We start from the raw sequence: 17018 nt of genomic DNA, 5'->3' as shown, positions 1-17018 counted from the left end.
ATGTTTTAAAGTCATAATCTTCAGCTTTTGAACATTTATTCATCCAAATACATACAGTAATACATGCTGTGTACCCTTTCTTGTGTTCAGGTTCACATGCTGTTTTGATTTTCTGAACCCAAACTATACGGCTTGATCTTCAGCTTTCGGTCACATGCATGCAGTGAACTCAATGCCTGCTTGTATTTGCATTAACGTCTGAAAGTGTGTAGCTCCATATCTAAAGATGAACCTGCTTTATGAATGCATCCTATTGGAAAAGCCCATTTGTGCCCACGCTAATTTGAGTGAATGCATGGCTAGTTTCGTACTGCATTGCATGTCTGCATACGGAGACGCTGCGATTACTGGGCATGTTGCTCTGTTTGGATAAAGAGCAGGAGATCTGTGCAGTACTTTGGAACACTGACTCCCATTATAATTTAAAACGGGAGGTTTGACAAAACTTTACAGAATAGCAGTTTATTAATGAGAATGTAACATGGGCTTGAATTTAATAAATCCTAGTATCTTAAAAAAAGATGTAGCACAAGAGAAAATCTGTGCATAGACAAAACAATCCTGATGACTTGCATGTATGATTTTGTTTTATCCTTGAAGCATCCAGCTGTATATTGCTCACTTCGCAAACACAGGCAAAGGATCTACTTCCATCTTGATCAAACTATGATTTAATACAGCAGGTGTTTTTGCTACAGCCTGCACTTAACACTGTATGCGCTTTTCAAATGTTTAAAAATAGAGCCAGATCTATGTCTGATTGACCTGATAAAGAAAAATGCCTTTTCAGCACAGGGTGGTACAAGTAATCAAGTACCTGTAATAAGAAGAGGAGGTAACCCAGCACACTTTGTGATGCAGAGATTTTACTTACATTTTATCCCTCGAGGGCACCACCTGGGTTATTGAAGGTTACTGATTTACTTAGAATGCTAATTGGGGGAGGTCCGTGGGAAAAGCTGCAAATATAAATCAATGTAAAATGATTTTCCGCGCTGGGGAAAGGTTTCCAGTGTAATTGGGTTAGCGTAAGGTTGCACTCATCACAGCTGTGCATGGTAAACCAATTTAATTACACTTTATAGGATCCATGAGTAAAATCGGCTGGGCTAGTTGTTCTGTGCAATTGTGTGTGTGTGTGTGTGTGTGCAACTATGTTGCTGTAATTCTGCAGGATAATGCATAACAAGTTAGTCAAATAAAGAAAGGATTATAAAGCCTGCAGTATGACCCTTTCAGTCCAATGGCGGACATGTCTTGGGCCTGGTTGGGTTTTAATGGGCCTCCTGATTTACTGCTTTTTGAGTCGTCTTGTCAGTATTTATCTATTAAACAAAGTCAGGCTTGTCTTGCTGTCAGCAGGTGTGATTAAGTGATTTGATGAATGTCTTGTCTACTTAGACTGCATACAGATAAAATGATAAAAATCTACTGGGTGGCCGTGTCTTGTAGCTATGCATACAACTTTAAACTAACTCTGTAGATCAACCCTTTGTGGTTGCACCGTCTTTCATCGTAATACAGTGTGTCCCATCCCATCTGCTTGTAGCTACCAGGAAAGCCACTTCACTTTCTAGAAATAACACACCAGATATGCAATTTTAATTGAAGTTGACTCTCCTAGACAGATTAACAGTATGCCAATTGCAAACACTTCCGAAATGCAGTTTAAAGTATTCATTATTCTAGTGTACTGCTTATTTAAAAAAAAATTAAGGCAAATCCATTTGAAATCGTGATTCGACACTTTTTACCAGTGGCTTGTATACCCGTCCGCAGTGTTGCGTTGAAACTTAAAACCTGGTGTTTAATGAGAAATTCACAGAAAGATCTTGCCTTCTGTGAAATACTGTATCCCTTTAATAAAACCGCCAACCTTCATATAGATTAGAATCGTACCAACAGTGCCTATAGCACGTGCAGTCTGATGCACTGTGCAATGTAGAACATCAAATGAATGGAGTAGCATGGAGCTTTTAAAGACTGGAGCTGCCTTTTAAGGGAACCCCTTAAGAGGTCATTCTACATTCTGCGTTGCTCGGAGACTGCTACTGACGTCAGTGCTTTCATCCAGGGACCTGGTGGGGGAAAACCAGTGGGATAAGAGATGCTACAGTCCAGCACAGCGCAGCATACAGCCTCCCTCCCTCGCTGGCTGCTGTCGGCACAGCTCTGTGCTACACTGCCAAGAGTCATCACGATGTCTAATCTGGGACAGCGTATCAGGAGCTTTCCAGTAAAGCTCCTTATTGTTCTAAGAATTCAAAGAGAGAACCTGTACCGTGCAACAGAACAAACACTGAGTGCTGCACACGGTCTGCACAGCATCCCCCAATTCAGATTCATACTAAAATACCATTCATTACAGCGTCTTGTTTTTATTACTTCAATAGCCTTTTGTGAACCGCACTTTATCAGACCCCCCAATCCCCGACAGGTCAGTACAGCAGAATATATGAATTACATTTTCTCAATCTCACTTGTTGTTTAAAAGTACCTATCTCAGTTCCACCAATTTTTTCTGTAGCGCTGGGACGGATATTTCAATATTCAAACATTCGAACAAAAAAACAGATTCTTCCATTGTGCACAAAGCATTTGCAAAATGCATCCTTTCCCCTGCAGTAAGCTACATAATACACTAGACTGTGTAGAGTAATGGCAGCTCTTGAGTGTGAACACTCCCCCGTCCACAGGCAGTAGCTGGAAGGGAGCTGAATGATACAGTCAGGCTTCAGTATGTCTTGCAGCATTCCAGGGAAGCCCCATGCCGGACATCCCTCATTAGCTGTTGCCTGGCAATGCATGGAAACGTCACTACACTGAAAGTCAAAGAGTCCCCTGTCTGCCTGTGCTGTGCTGCAGAAGCCTGGGACAGGGAGATTGGATTAGCACAGCCTGTGTGTGTTAGCATTGTGCAGCTGTGGCCAAAGGTTTAACATTCATATACTTAACGGAAAAATGAAAAATGTGGCATTTTCGAAATCTAGCACGAAATACTGTACTACAGTTATGGTAGCTTCTTGTAGACTCTTGCAATCTCATTTTGTAGTTTCTTTGATTACATGATGTTAAACAAAAGACTTGACAGGAAGGGATTCGCTTTTTAAATTTGTTAATTAAGTAAACTGCTATTTTTGGTCGTATTTAAAATTTTTGGTAGAAAACAAAATCCCAAGTGGCGATTTTCATGCAGTAGGTTGAGTTTATAATGTCCGGTGAATTTACTAAACATTTAAACTTTATTATTATTATTATTATTATTATTATTATTATTATTATTATTATTATTATTATTATTATTATTTGTTTATTTAGCAGACACCTTTATCCAAGGCGACCTACAGAGACTAGGGTGTGTGAACTATGCATCAGCTGCAGAGTCACTTACAACTACGTCTCACCTGAAAGACGGAGCACAAGGAGGTTAAGTGACTTTGCTCAGGGTCACACAGTGAGTCAGTGGCTGAGGTGGGATTTGAACCGGGGACCTCCTGGTTACAAGCCCTTTTCTTTAACCACTGGACCACACAGCCTCCTTTACTTAACTTTAGGGTTAAACACTTTTAAAGCCGTTTTCAATTTTAATCTTTAGTGTATAATAGTGTATTAATCTATATCTTTGCAATAGCAGACTGCGTGTGTACAGCATTTATAGGTATATTCAAAAGACTGACTAAATTACCTTGCACAGCACACATCCTACTGTGAACCTGCAATGGTTAAACATTTTAGGAAAAATGTGTTTTATACCTGAAAAATGGAAATGTTTAAACTCTCAACTATTTACATGCCTACTTTTATACTAGGTAGCAATAGCCAGAACTCCTACTGGTATTTAGCCTATTTATTAAGAATGCATAACTTCATAATGCAGGCGCATGGAGGTGCACTGTACTGTCTTTAGTACCCTGATAAAGGAAAAAGGCACCGAAGAGCAGCTTTATCTGCTCAAAGTGAAGGGGCTGCACATGTTTAGACCTTTCAGTGACCCATTAATTCAGTGTCTCTGTATTGCTCATATCACAAGGATGCACCTCCATACAGTGCTTTGCGATACTTTTGTATATAAAGCGCTATATAAATGCAATAAATAAAATGTGCTGTTGTAAGTGCATGTAGATTTATATAGTTCGTAATAAAACTTGCAAAGAGCTTTCTTTGGCACATGCTGTTTTGAGTATCATGGGGTATGTGTACATACTTTTACATATTAACAGTCCTGATTTACAATTTTCAGCCATGGTATTGTAAGGGAAATGCACAGTAAATTACTTGACTGGCAATCTGATTGGATAGTGGTGAGCCTCCATTCATTTAATGGCTATTTTTTTCATACAGCTACCTGGTTGCTCTAAAACTAAATTCTACAACAGTTTGTGTGTGTGTGGTGTGCAAAGACAGGGTGTGCAGCAGCAGTCTTGATCAAAATGCAAAGAAAAAGAAATCTCCTGTTTTCTCTTGGCGACAGGGTCTGTTGCCATGGAGATAGCATTCCCATTGGTAGAAAATATACCCAATAAGAAAAGAGGATACAGTGTTCCATCATTGAGAGATATAATTTTTTTTTTTTTTTGTATTATGACCAGAGAAATTACATGCTGTTACAATAGCAATATAAGGTAGCGTCAAATCTATCCGGTTTAATTAATAGGAACAAACAGATGCCTGGGATGGTCTTGAAATTAGAGTGGGGTTTAAATGAACTGGAAGGTTTTAATTTGCACTGTAAATGTAGGAGTGTCTCCATTTGACACAGATTGTTTATGTTCAGTTTCAGGTAAATATTAGAATACGATTTCCCTTTTATTTAGCTGACAATCGTATGACATCACACTATTACAGTAAAATGTTTTCTTTGTTTGTTTTGTTTAGTTTTTAACCATTAAGAAAATGCATATTGTATAGATAACATTCTTTAGCAATTTTAGACTTAACCCCCCCCCCCCAAAAAAAAAAATTAATGCTTTTGTTTTGCTACATAGACCCGAAACGAAAAGCATTATCTTCAACCCAGCAAACATTTGCAAAAATTGTTAAACAAACAGAAAAACAACCATTTTTAATGACCTTTTACAATTGAGAAAAATATACTGATAACGATTACCGATCAAACCATGTCCTTTTTCTAACTGTACAATTCCTCCTATTCTATGTAAATGTACTGGAACCTGCATTGTTACAAGGAGATAACTTGGAAACTACACTTAGTTCAGCTACAACAAGCAGACCCCCGTTTCTTGAACCGCTAACTTTCTCGCCTATCACGGAAGTCTCATGAATTATTCTTAAGTAGCCTTTCCCTTTCTCCCCTCTTTGCCCCTGCTACATTACTCACTACTGTATGTAAACAGTTTATTATAGGTCCTCTTCTCAATCGTCAGGGCTGCTCACGTCATTCTCCCCCCTCCCGCCCCCCCACGCAGTCCTGTGGGATGGGTGCTGATTCATTCGCTCTTCAGCTCTCCCAACCCTCCCTCCTGTATTGGCCTGCTTGGCTTTTTTTACAGTCGTCTTCACAGCTTTCAAAGCTTTCTTCAAATCTGCAGGGTTCTGCAACTGTTAGTAAGGCAGTCTAAATCTCCCTGCCTTGGAGGAGAGGGTGGAGAGGGCAAAAAATACCAGCAAAATTAATATGGAGTTATTAAATATTGAGCTGGTTACTGTAAATCCCACCTGTTTTTAGCCATGCTGTTATTGAGAACTCCTGTTTACTTTAAAACCCCACCAGTGGGTTGATTTGATCAACCTACTGTGTACCCTGCTGGGATTAACCTCTGATGGATTATTATTATTATCATCCCCCCTGGATTGCTTCAAACACTTTTATCCTGGGATAATCACTGATTTAGGTTAGTGGTTGCCACTCATATGTCAATGCTTAATTGAACAAAGAACATTTCCATCTGAAACTAAAACTCCTTTTGTTCTGTCTGCAGCCTACAATCCAACATGCACCCGCTCGTTTTTATATATTTGCCATTTTATATAGTAGTTCACTGGCTACCTCCTAAAATGTCCCTGATAATACAGTTAATTCTCAGCCATCTGTTCGCATACATAGTCCCAAGGCTTGTTCAAATGACACTTGTAGGGTAGTTTCCTCCATCAATGAGAGTTTGAGAGATTGCATCCTGCCAGCCCACCATCCTTAATGGGAACGTCCGATTCCAAAATGAAGTGATCTCAGACAGCTGCTGATGGAACCAAACAAGACTGATATCAAGTCACTTGGTGGCAGTGGAAACGTGTCATTGATCCCAAGAAGGAATCTTGCTTGACAGTTAATAGTATGAAACTTTTGGAAACTTTTTTAAAATCTGTAGAATCTTGCAGAACATGAATATTCCGTTTATCGCAACGTCTTCGTGGTCCTTCCATTAATTAATGAGCATAAATCTTAATATTCTTCAGTTATGCCCAACTCGTTTCTCCAGCATTTCTAAAAAAAAAAAAAATAAATACAATTAAAGCAATAGCTGATTGTTGCTTGCTGCAGTCATTTCATCTCGTTCTATTAGACGCTTAGTTTGTAGCTAAAGAGGTTTTAGGTTGCTTCAGTGCACGAAATGGCTATATAACTTTTCTGCACTTAATTGGAAAAAGATTGAAAAACCAAACCAAACGCTATGTACAAACATTTCTTTCATATTATTGATATTGATTTAGCTTTGAACCCTTTCATTCCAGCGGTCCTTTATAGTCCTACTAGCAGACTCTTAACTACTATGGAAGATCTAAATAGGAGGAAACTGGGAAGACGTAACTCAACATTGATGCCAGAAAATTAATAGCAAAACAAACCAGCTTTTGCACTTTATTTTTTATAGCTGATCCTATTGGGGATATGATCGTCCGCGGGTTTATTAAAAGGGAAAGCGCATCGAAGCAGTTTCTTTCGAGTTTCATTGAGAAAAGGGGATTTCATTCACGCCCACACACTTGCCATCCTTAGCACAGGGAACAAAGAGAGCCGTCATTCAGCTTTCGCACCGAGACGCCTATCAGCACAACGTGTCAATGCAAACACATTCAAAAATCACTTTTAAGAGACGCTGCTTACAGGAAAAGACCAATCTTTATTTTACATCCGGTCCTGGTTTGTGTTAGAGACGGACAAACCCTCCCCTCTCCCTTTACTTCATTCTAGCAGACTACAGTATTTCTAAGTACATTTTTTCTTTATTAGCCACTATCGGCTCGATTTTCCATGAAATCCAAAGGGCAAATTGTGACAAAATTATACCATAAAGTTAATTGAACCAACCCCCCCCCCCCCCCCTTGGTATCCACTCTGTGGTATTTTTATATGGCTTTCCAAACACAGTAACTTATGCAGAATCTAAAGGGTCATGTTTGGCCTGGGTCATTTTTATGAGTATGGACATTTAGTCTACTATAAATGGTAGGTCACTGTGAACTACTTTTTTATTTTTCACTTCAGCTTTTCAAGGCTGTATCTTAGGAACCGCAGGTGAAGCTACAGTATGTTACAAGGGTTATTCTACAGACTGTAGGTGTGCGTAGGCCATGGACCAACATGTATACTACCGTATATCTGAAATTCTCTTGGTGAGTATCGGGTGGATTACCAGCGACAGCACAAAGTGGTTACTTCTGTGCTTCTTCCAGTGATGATGAATGTTTTGTCCATCGGAGAGAGATCCTGCTCTGCACTGGCAATGCCTGGACTCGATAACATTCATTCAGATGCTGGAGTCCTTGCTATAGCGTGGGGGCTACGCAATGTTCACAGAGGGCTTGCGTCCCACTTGTTTTAGCAGGGATGGAACTAAAGACTCCTATTGCGTAGCAGTTTCACCCATTCTGGATTTTACTATAAGCTTTGTTAGCCACAGTGTATAGGTAACAAGCTCAGGTGTGTCTCTTTTAAACTCCTAGTAAAATTAGGAATGGACCAAACTGCTATGCAATGGGAGTCTAATTTCCATCACTGTTTAGGTAAGGGAAGGTAATAAAGCTGTGTTATTTAGACATAGAGTGTGGCTTTTATACAGGGAAACCAGTTGCTGCTGTTGTGGAAAGAATTTGGTAGGGGGGAGGCCACAGGAATCTAAGACTACCGTACCACCACAAACATTAACTTCTAAATACAACTCTGGAAAAAATTAAGAGACCACTGCAAAATTATCAGTTTCTCTGGTTTTACTATTTATAGGTATGTGTTTGGGTAATATGAACATTTTTGTTTTATTCTATAAACTACTGACAACATTTCTCCCAAATTCCAAATAAAAATATTGTCATTTAGAGCATTTATTTGCAGAAAATGACAACTCGTCAAAATAACAAAAAAGACCTCGAATAATGCAAAGAAAATAAGTTCATATTCATTTTTAAACAACACAATACTAATGTTTTAACTTAGGAAGAGTTCAGAAATCAATATTTGGTGGAATAACCCTGATTTTCAAGCACAGCTTTCATGCGTCTTGGCATGCTCTCCACCAGTCTTTCACATTGATGTTGGGTGACTTTATGCCACTCCTGGCGCAAAAATCCAAGCAGCTCGGCTTTGTTTGATGGCTTGTGACCATCCATCTTCCTCTTGATCACATTCCAGAGGTTTTCAATGGAGTTCAGGTCTGGAGATTGGGCTGGTCATGACAGGGTCTTGATCTGGTGGTCCTCCATCCACACCTTGATTGACCTGGCTGTGTGGCATGGAGCATTGTCCTGCTGGAAAAACCAATCCTCAGAGTTGGGGAACATTGTCAGAGCAGAAGGAAGCAAGTTTTCTTCCAGGACAACCTTGTACTTGGCTTGATTCATGCGTCCTTCACAAAGACAAATCTGCCCGATTCCAGCCTTGCTGAAGCACCCCCAGATGAGTCCAATTTTCAGCTTTGCCCAACACCTGGTCGTCTAGTGGTTAGACGGAGACCTGGAGAGGCCTACAAGCAACAGTGTCTCGCACCCACTGTGAAATGTGGTGGAGGATCGGTGATGATCTGGGGGTGCTTCAGCAAGGCTGGAATCGGGCAGCTTTGGCATGAATCAAGTAATAATCACCGTAATAATCTTGGGCTTGCTGTTGGTCAGTCTTCTGAAATTGACCCGTGTAGCACTTTTCACATACTGTATGTACTGCATGCGTAATGCAGATAAGTATGGATTTTAGGACCGACTGCAAACAAAACTACAAGACCTTTTGTGGCCCTTTTAGAGGCTGCAGTTGCTTAATCCTTTATGCAAATTATTTACCCCACACTTGCTTGTCAGCAATCCTGTTCAATTGTTCTTTGCTTACCATGTAAAACACAGAAGGGGAAAACATGTGGAACAGCTGTGTACTGAAAAAGACTGTGAATATTTGAATCGGAGCAGTAAGTATTTGTGAGTTATTCTGTGTATCGTGCTGAAGTTAATAGGATTGCAGGGACACTGTACAGCACTTGGTAATCCTTGCTACTGTGCTGAAGTTGGCTTTTCATCCAGTACTAAAAACAAAGGCATATGCTCTGCTTTTGAGTCTCTAACTGCTCTCTCGCTCTCGCTCTCGCTCTCTCTCTCTCGCTCTCTCTCTCTCTCTCTCTCTCTCTCCCCCCCCCTCCCTCCCTCCCTCCCTCACTGGAGCACCTTATGTGAGAGAGAGAGATTTTTAATATATATTTTTCAACTGAGCAGCAGCTGTGAATGATGTCACTGTCTCCATGGCAACGCAGTGTATGCCTGGAAATCGGAAAGGAACAAAGCCAGTGGAGCTCATTCATGAGCATTTAATTCATGCATCATTCATCGTTTTTTAAAAATGCGTTTTTATATAATTTACGTTTTTGAACCACACATTTTTTTTTTTGTTTCTTCAGCGTAATTTCTATTTATCATTTATTTTCTATCACCTTTTTGTGTGGGGTCATAATGTGAATTCTAATTGAATCACGTTTACTAGGAATGGCTGCACTAACATTTCTGATTGAGAAGACTTACTGACTTGCAGTTGGGTTAGTCATCTAAGGTAGATTCAGCTTTTTGGACAAACCTCTCAAATGTTTGATTTATTCACAGTTAGTGGTTGTAACCTACAAGTGGTACATAACACATCTTAGGGATGAAGATAAAGAAGCTGTTGTGAATGATTAATATACACTATGACAATCAGATCTGGGTGCTGTTAAGCGACAGAACCCAATAAAATAGACCAATGAAGTACATCTTGTTGAGCCAAACAATTGCTCGTTCAGTTCACTGGATTTGCCCTTGCACCTGTTACAACGCTGACTGTCAATGTCAAAATTGTTGTCCCCACCCCCCCTCCCCCCCACTGTCAAAGCAGAAACAACTACTGTATGTTAGCTCGGTTATCAAATCAAAGGGACGTGGGGCACAGAACTAGTTAATTGCATATTGCCAGTGTGATGAACTTTGCTGCGATGAGCCTTGGTAAGGACAGTCCTTGGCACAAGTTCTTGAGAGTCAATCTGTGGATGTTCTTTCGTCTGTATGTGCGAATGCCACACTTAATGGGGCCTGTTCAATTGATCTGAATGGTGATAGGATCTGTTAGCTCCTCCCTGTGTGGGGGTCTCTTGGTGTGTTTTTAAGCAGGACCCATATATACTGTTTAAATGAAATGGTGTCAGTATTTCAGTCCGCCAATGTTAGGATCAAATGATTAGACCGCAATACCTTTACAGGTGCCAACTTGCTCTGCTTCCTCGTGATACAAATGGCTCTAATTTTGCAATTATAGTCATGGTAGGAGATATGTTAGGATTGCTTAGATTTATTATTGTTTTGAAGTTAACCATCCTAAATTTGGCTTTCTTTTTCTTCCTCCACAGAGTTTGCCTGGAAGGGAGAGAATGCCTGAGGAGTGATCTTTTCATCACAGCGGCTTCACCAGGCTTTTCAAAATATGGAATGCAATTTAACCGTCGCTCTGCAAAGGAGTCTGTTGTAGCCAGTTCCTGGAATCTTACGTGAGATTTGATTCATTGCATCAGAGTTTCGCGCTCCAGGTACGGTCTTCTGCCTCATCTCCAGTCTTTTAACTTAATCGACCCGAGACAATCCTCATCAAAAGAGGGCAAAGTCTTTCATCAATCTGAATCAGTTTTTAATTGCGGTTTCTGGTTCAACAGGTGATTATCTGATTAGAGCAGCACAAACCTGTTTTATTCTATTATCTGGGTAAGCTCTCCACAGGTGAGGGTCATTGGTGTTGATTGGGCTAATTTACCATTCCAAGTGAAACAACTGACGAGACAGCTGCTGGGATTGGTGGTGATTGCTGTTCTCCACAGAGTCTCACAAAAGCAACAATCATCACAAATCCAAGCAGCTGTTTCTTCACTCGTTTTATTTTGAATGGTAAATTAGCCCAATCAACAACAGCGATCCATCCTTGCGTCTTTGTGCAATCTTGCACAAAAACCCTAAAACCTGTTTCTAAAACATGTTTATATTGCACCAGTATTTGCCATTAGGTCAGTTATCTTGCAGGTAATGCTCACATTGAAGAAGGCCCTAGCTGAGAAGTTTGCATATGACTACGTTTTACCTGAGTTTGAGTGTTTTTAAAGTTATGGATGCTCAATGCCTGGAATAACTACTGTAATTTTAAAACTTTTTCAACATTTACCTCCATAGCTTTGGCATCCTTTCCAAGTACCTTCCTTTTTTTCCTTCCTTCCTCCTTCCTTCTCCCCTGAGTGTGGAAGATGTCCAGCAACAACAGCACCCAAGAAACCCTGGACATCATGAAGGAGTCTGAGAAGATGCTGGTGGAGGAGTTGGTCAACAAGAACAAGCTCCTCAGCCACTCTCCCAGCAAGGAGGGGATGGAGAAGGAGGTTGACGAGGCCAATGCACAGCTAGACCCACAGGTGAGGAACAGCAGCAAACAAAACCCTACATGCATATCTCTATCTGTACACACGCATTCCAAGAGAACCACTAGTGCAAATGGGTTGAAACTGGCTTAGATCTTTTTGCACAAGTTAATATATTTTTACATGCATTGAATGCATGCAGGTCACAGTAATCTCTTTTTTTTTAAAAAATATTATTATCTCTACTTGTATTTACAGCTGTGGCAGGGTATGCGTGTCACTGACGTTCATTTTACCAAATTAACAATAAAAAGCACAATATTCGAGCTCCGTACATGCTATGAAAAAGTAAAACTAACTTGCTGAAATTGGTAAAGCAGGGATCCCATTTAGTAAACAATAGATAATGTACAAAAATAAGCACTTCAAGTAACACGGCAAATTAATAAACCTACTGAATGAATTTAGTGGCTGAAACATGAGATTAGTTTAAAGGTTCTGCACAATAAACAGCGGACAGTTAAACTTGCGGACCCTTTATGGTGATTTGTTAGTATGTAAAAAAAAAAATCAATGTTCTTTTTACTTATTAGCGTGGGACCTTCAGACTCCTTTAACTGGTGACCAGTTCTGCATTTGAACCTCCAAAAAAAACAGCACTGCAGTGCATTGAAACCCAGGGCTCCACCTAACCCCTGCAATGAGCTTTGACGTGCTGCCTGTATATCAGTGACTCACCGGGTACAGCAGTGTGGGTGGTGTGTGGTTTGAGCAGTGATTGTCTTGCTGCTTTTGTAGTTAATTATATTTATATGGCAAAGTTTTTTTTATTGCAGCTGTCGTTGTTCAGCGAATCGCTTTCGCATCACTTGCTGTAAAGAACATTCTGCAGCGTTGCATGTTCCTTGATCCCCCCTGATTTCTGAGAACTTTCTATAAAGAATATTGATCTGACAGTAGCAAGAGCTATTGTCGGACATATTTCAGCATGAGTGCTGTAGAGATCATGCATAGCACAAGATTAACAATACTAGAAAATATTTTATTTATACAGGCAAATCTGTAATGAACAGATTCATTAATATGCTCAAGACACTTCAGGGACGCCACAGAGATATGTTTTAATATGGATCTGCAATATGAATGGGCCATCTGCAATATGAATGGGCTATTTCACAGAAAGCCTCTACTGCACTACAAGCACTGCCATCACCACTGCACGTGTTCCTGTCCACCTGAAACAACAAAGGAAACGTCCTGTAATATGTATTTCCTTTGGTGGTGTGTTTAGGACCCACCCTCTGTCTCTATTGTCTGTGTAGCTTTGTTTCTCCAACTGATGAGTTCATTTCTATTCCGTGTAGCGGCGAACCCAAAACCATGGACACAGCAGGAAAAGAGCCAAGGTACTGTCCTGATAATGTTGCCTGTGTCCATCTTCTCCGCTTGCATTCAACTGTACATCTGTATGCATTTGTATGTGATTTCCTTTTTTATCTACCACATGGCCTTGCAAAAATAAACTAAGCTCGTGCTAAAGGACAAGCTGCTATAGTATTTCGATATGTAGATTGGATGGGAACTTGACGCTAGTCATTTTGATTTGATTTTTTTTGTATTTTATTTTCTTTTTGGCCAGTCTAATGCAAAGTTAAAGCTGGTGCGAAGCCTTGCAGTGTGTGAAGAGTCTTCCAGCCCCTTCACTGGGGACGGGCCTCAGGAAACACAGGTTAGTCTCTGTCTACCCACCCCCCTGCTGGGCAATAGCACTGGCACAATTATGCCATGGGTACACAGCAAAGACCTTATGTCTCCTTGTGTGCTAATGCAAGTTTACTTCACTGAAATGGTAGGGTAGGGAAGATATAGAACAGCATCCATTGGAAGCATCTGAATGGCATTAATAGGAACTCGTACAAATTTGTCTTGACTACAGTTTCATATAGTTTTATCTCCTTCGTTTTAGACTTGCAGCTAGCTCCATAGACCCCAGTTAGCTTAACTAAGGTAACGTTGCGTACTTCTGGAAAATTAGGGAAACTACAGCTCTAGCCAAAAGTTTTGCATCATCTAGAATTTTAGGACTGATATATATAGATAGATAGATAGCTAAATTGCTCTACGGCATCGCAAGATTCACCTAGCACAAGACTAACATCACCAATGAGGGCATGAACTTGAGGTATACAATTTAGTTCATCTTTAAACCTGGAATGGCTTAAACTGCAGTGCAGCAAGTATTTTCCCCATCCTTTTAACATCTTCCTGCTTTCTGCTGCCTTAAAGGACATTATTCAATTACACATCAGCTGTCCGTCTGATAAAGAGGAAGAGAAATCATCCAAAGAAGAGTCGGAGAAGGAGGAAAAAGATAAGAATAAAGAGAAGGGTCCCAAGAAAATGCTGTCGCGAGGTAACGCCATCTTGACACGGCCCCTCTAATTTTGTTAGCTCAAACCAATGCTGATCGAACACATAGCATACTGTAGTAATTTATTTTAAGCTGTGAAATAGAGGCAGCTCCTAATCCGGGAAAAAGCAAAAAACGTCAGCCAGAAAAAATAAACGGTATACTGACCGGATTCTATATTTTTTTACAGACTCCAGCCAGGAGTATACAGATTCAACAGGAATAGATGTGCACGAGTTCCTGGTGAATACGTTGAAGAACAATCCAAGGTAATCGTTGCACGTTCAATGTCTTTTTCACACGCCAATTTATCTGCTTATAATTTTAACTTGGTTGTCTCTTGTTGTCCCCCCCACCCCAAATAGGGATAGAATGATGCTGCTAAAACTGGAACAGGATATTCTAGAATTTATCAATGATAACAAGTAAGTCGGTTTTGTTTATGAGTTCACAATTCTATAAGTTATACCCAGCAAGAAGTGCATAGCTATTTAACGGAGGCTGTGTGGTCCAGTGGTTAAAGAACCGGGCTTGTAACCAGGAGGTCCCAAGTTCAAATCCCACCTCAGCCACTGACTCATTGTGTGACCCTGAGCAAGTAACTTAACCTCCTTGTGCTCCGTCTTTCGGGTGAGACGTAGTTGTAAGTGACTCTGCAGCTGATGCATAGTTCACACACCCTAGTCTCTGTAAGTCGTCTTGGATAAAGGCGTCTGCTAAATAAACTAATAATAATAACGGATCTTCTTAAGTCTATCTTAATATTGAGCTCGTAGTTTCTTGCTAGTGATTTTTTTGCAATGCTTCTCATAAATGGATAGGATTTTGCTTTGCAAACGTTCATGTTGATTTAAACAATAAAGACTGGCATGGGGGGGGTGACTCTCCTGCTTTTTCTTTCCGTCCTCAGTAATCAGTACAAGAAGTTTCCTCAGATGACCTCCTATCACCGCATGCTGTTGCACCGGGTTGCTGCTTACTTCGGCATGGATCACAATGTCGACCAAACTGGAAAAGCCGTCATTATCAACAAGACCGGCAACACCCGCATGTGAGTTAATCTCATGTCTTAATGGCGTGAGCTGTGAGGACGCGATAAAATAATTCAACCTCTTCAGCCTAAAAAAAAAAAAGGTGATTTGAAGTTTATAAAATCCTAAATTGTATAAATACAGTTAATCCATGTCACTACTTGATTGGGCACACCTGGAGTACAACTTTTTAGTAAAAGTTTTTTTATAAATGCATGGAATAGCCTAGTAGTGAAGTGTCTAAAACACGAGGAACAAAAAACAATTCTCTTCTGCTTGGTGTGCTAGCAAGAGTCTTGATGGACCAAACAAGCTCCTCTCTTTCCCAGTGTATCTTCTCATGATTGTCTTGTTTTTTTCTTTTTTTCAACTGAGAACATTTTATTGAGTGAAATCATATCTGCCTCTCTTCCATCCCACATCACTACGTCAAATCGACTGGTCTACATGTAATAGCTATGACTGCTTTCGTCATGCAACACCAATTAGTTGCTAACTGGAGTTAGTCATCAAAGCAGGGACACTTTTAAAGCATAGTTCCAGTGGTTAAATATTTCTTTCTTTCTTGCAGCCCCGAGCAGAGGTTTTCTGAGCATATCAAAGATGAGAGGAACATGGATTTCCAAAAGAAATTTATTCTGAAGAGAGATGACGCCAGTATTGATAAGGATGATAACCAGGTGAATGGATCCTTTTTTTATTGTTCCCACATGGTTTAATAGGGTTTGTCCATGTATAGAATGAGTGTGGGTGGGAGTATTTATATGTATACATACAATTACATAGTACAGTGTGTGTGTCTGTCTATTAATTTCAATGTATAAAATTACATTACCAACAGAGCACATGCATATACATTTAAAGATATGAATAAGCTATGAATATTGACATTTTTGATTCTGTACATGTTTTTCATTATTGGTATTGGTAATAAAGAACACATATACCCTGTCAGCCAATCAGAGAGCAGGATCTGTCTCCATTGTGATTTGAATTACAGATATTATAGGATGGATTCCCCTTTAATCTTATTTCTAGGACTGTCTTGCGTTCCATTTTATAAGAGATGGAGAATTGAAGAGTTAAAAACTGGACGTGATATTTTCGTTGTCCACAAAGTAGACCTAGAATTGACATCTGACTGTCTGATCTGAAAGGGCAGCACCTCAAACACCATGGTGCTTCCTGTGCTTGCATTCAGACAGTAACTGCAGGGCCAGGTTGCTGTGACTGCAGGCTTGGTTCTAGGCTGGGAGAAGATGGCAGGCTGACAAGCTCACTTGGTTTTCTTTTTAACAGATCAGAGTCCCGCTACAGGATGGCAGGAGAAGTAAATCGATAGAAGAGAGAGAAGAGGAGTACCAGAGAGTTAGAGACCGCATATTCGCTCGGGAAGTAAGTCTGAATGTGTCGGAACTTGGAATGTGCTGTGGTGTTTTATAGCTAATTACGACGTTAGAAGTTGTCCACAGCTGGGCTCCCGAGTGGCGCATCCGGTAAAGGCGCTCCTCGTGGAGTGCAGGATGCGCCCTATAGCCTGGAGGTCGCCAGTTTGAGTCCAGGCTATTCCACTGCCGACCGTGGACGGGAGTTCCCAGGGGGCGATGCACAATTGGCCGAGCACTGCCCGGGCGGCAAGGATTTAGGTCGGCCAGGGTGTCCTTCGCGCACCAGCGACCTCTGTAGTCTGGCCAGGCACCTGCTGGCTTGCCTGTAAGCTGCCCAGAGCTGCGTTGTTTTCTGACGCTGTAGCTCTCGGTTGGCTGCATAGTGGGCCTGCAG

At 40.6% G+C, this 17018-nt stretch overlaps 1 protein-coding gene across 16 annotated transcripts in view; it reads left to right on the top strand.

Moving 5' to 3' along the window:
• LOC117401087 (R3H domain-containing protein 2) overlaps positions 1–17018 on the top strand; it is a 52390-nt gene that overhangs the window by 14639 nt on the left and 20733 nt on the right. For 15 of the 16 annotated variants that reach the window (XM_059011402.1, XM_059011403.1, XM_059011401.1 and 12 more), the window contains exons 2-11: positions 10806–10982; positions 11614–11849; positions 13160–13201; positions 13435–13524; positions 14082–14208; positions 14396–14474; positions 14571–14630; positions 15116–15256; positions 15808–15916; positions 16536–16631. In XM_059011402.1, the coding sequence (XP_058867385.1) occupies positions 11685–11849; positions 13160–13201; positions 13435–13524; positions 14082–14208; positions 14396–14474; positions 14571–14630; positions 15116–15256; positions 15808–15916; positions 16536–16631 (909 nt within the window). In that variant the 5' untranslated portion in view covers positions 10806–10982; positions 11614–11684. The remainder of the gene's footprint in view (positions 1–10805; positions 10983–11613; positions 11850–13159; positions 13202–13434; positions 13525–14081; positions 14209–14395; positions 14475–14570; positions 14631–15115; positions 15257–15807; positions 15917–16535; positions 16632–17018) is intronic. The other variant, XM_059011395.1, reaches the window with a different exon arrangement.

Source organism: Acipenser ruthenus, chromosome 42, assembly GCF_902713425.1.
Source record: "Acipenser ruthenus chromosome 42, fAciRut3.2 maternal haplotype, whole genome shotgun sequence".
Classification (NCBI taxonomy): domain Eukaryota; kingdom Metazoa; phylum Chordata; class Actinopteri; order Acipenseriformes; family Acipenseridae; genus Acipenser; species Acipenser ruthenus.
This window is presented reverse-complemented; position numbering and strand designations above follow the sequence as displayed.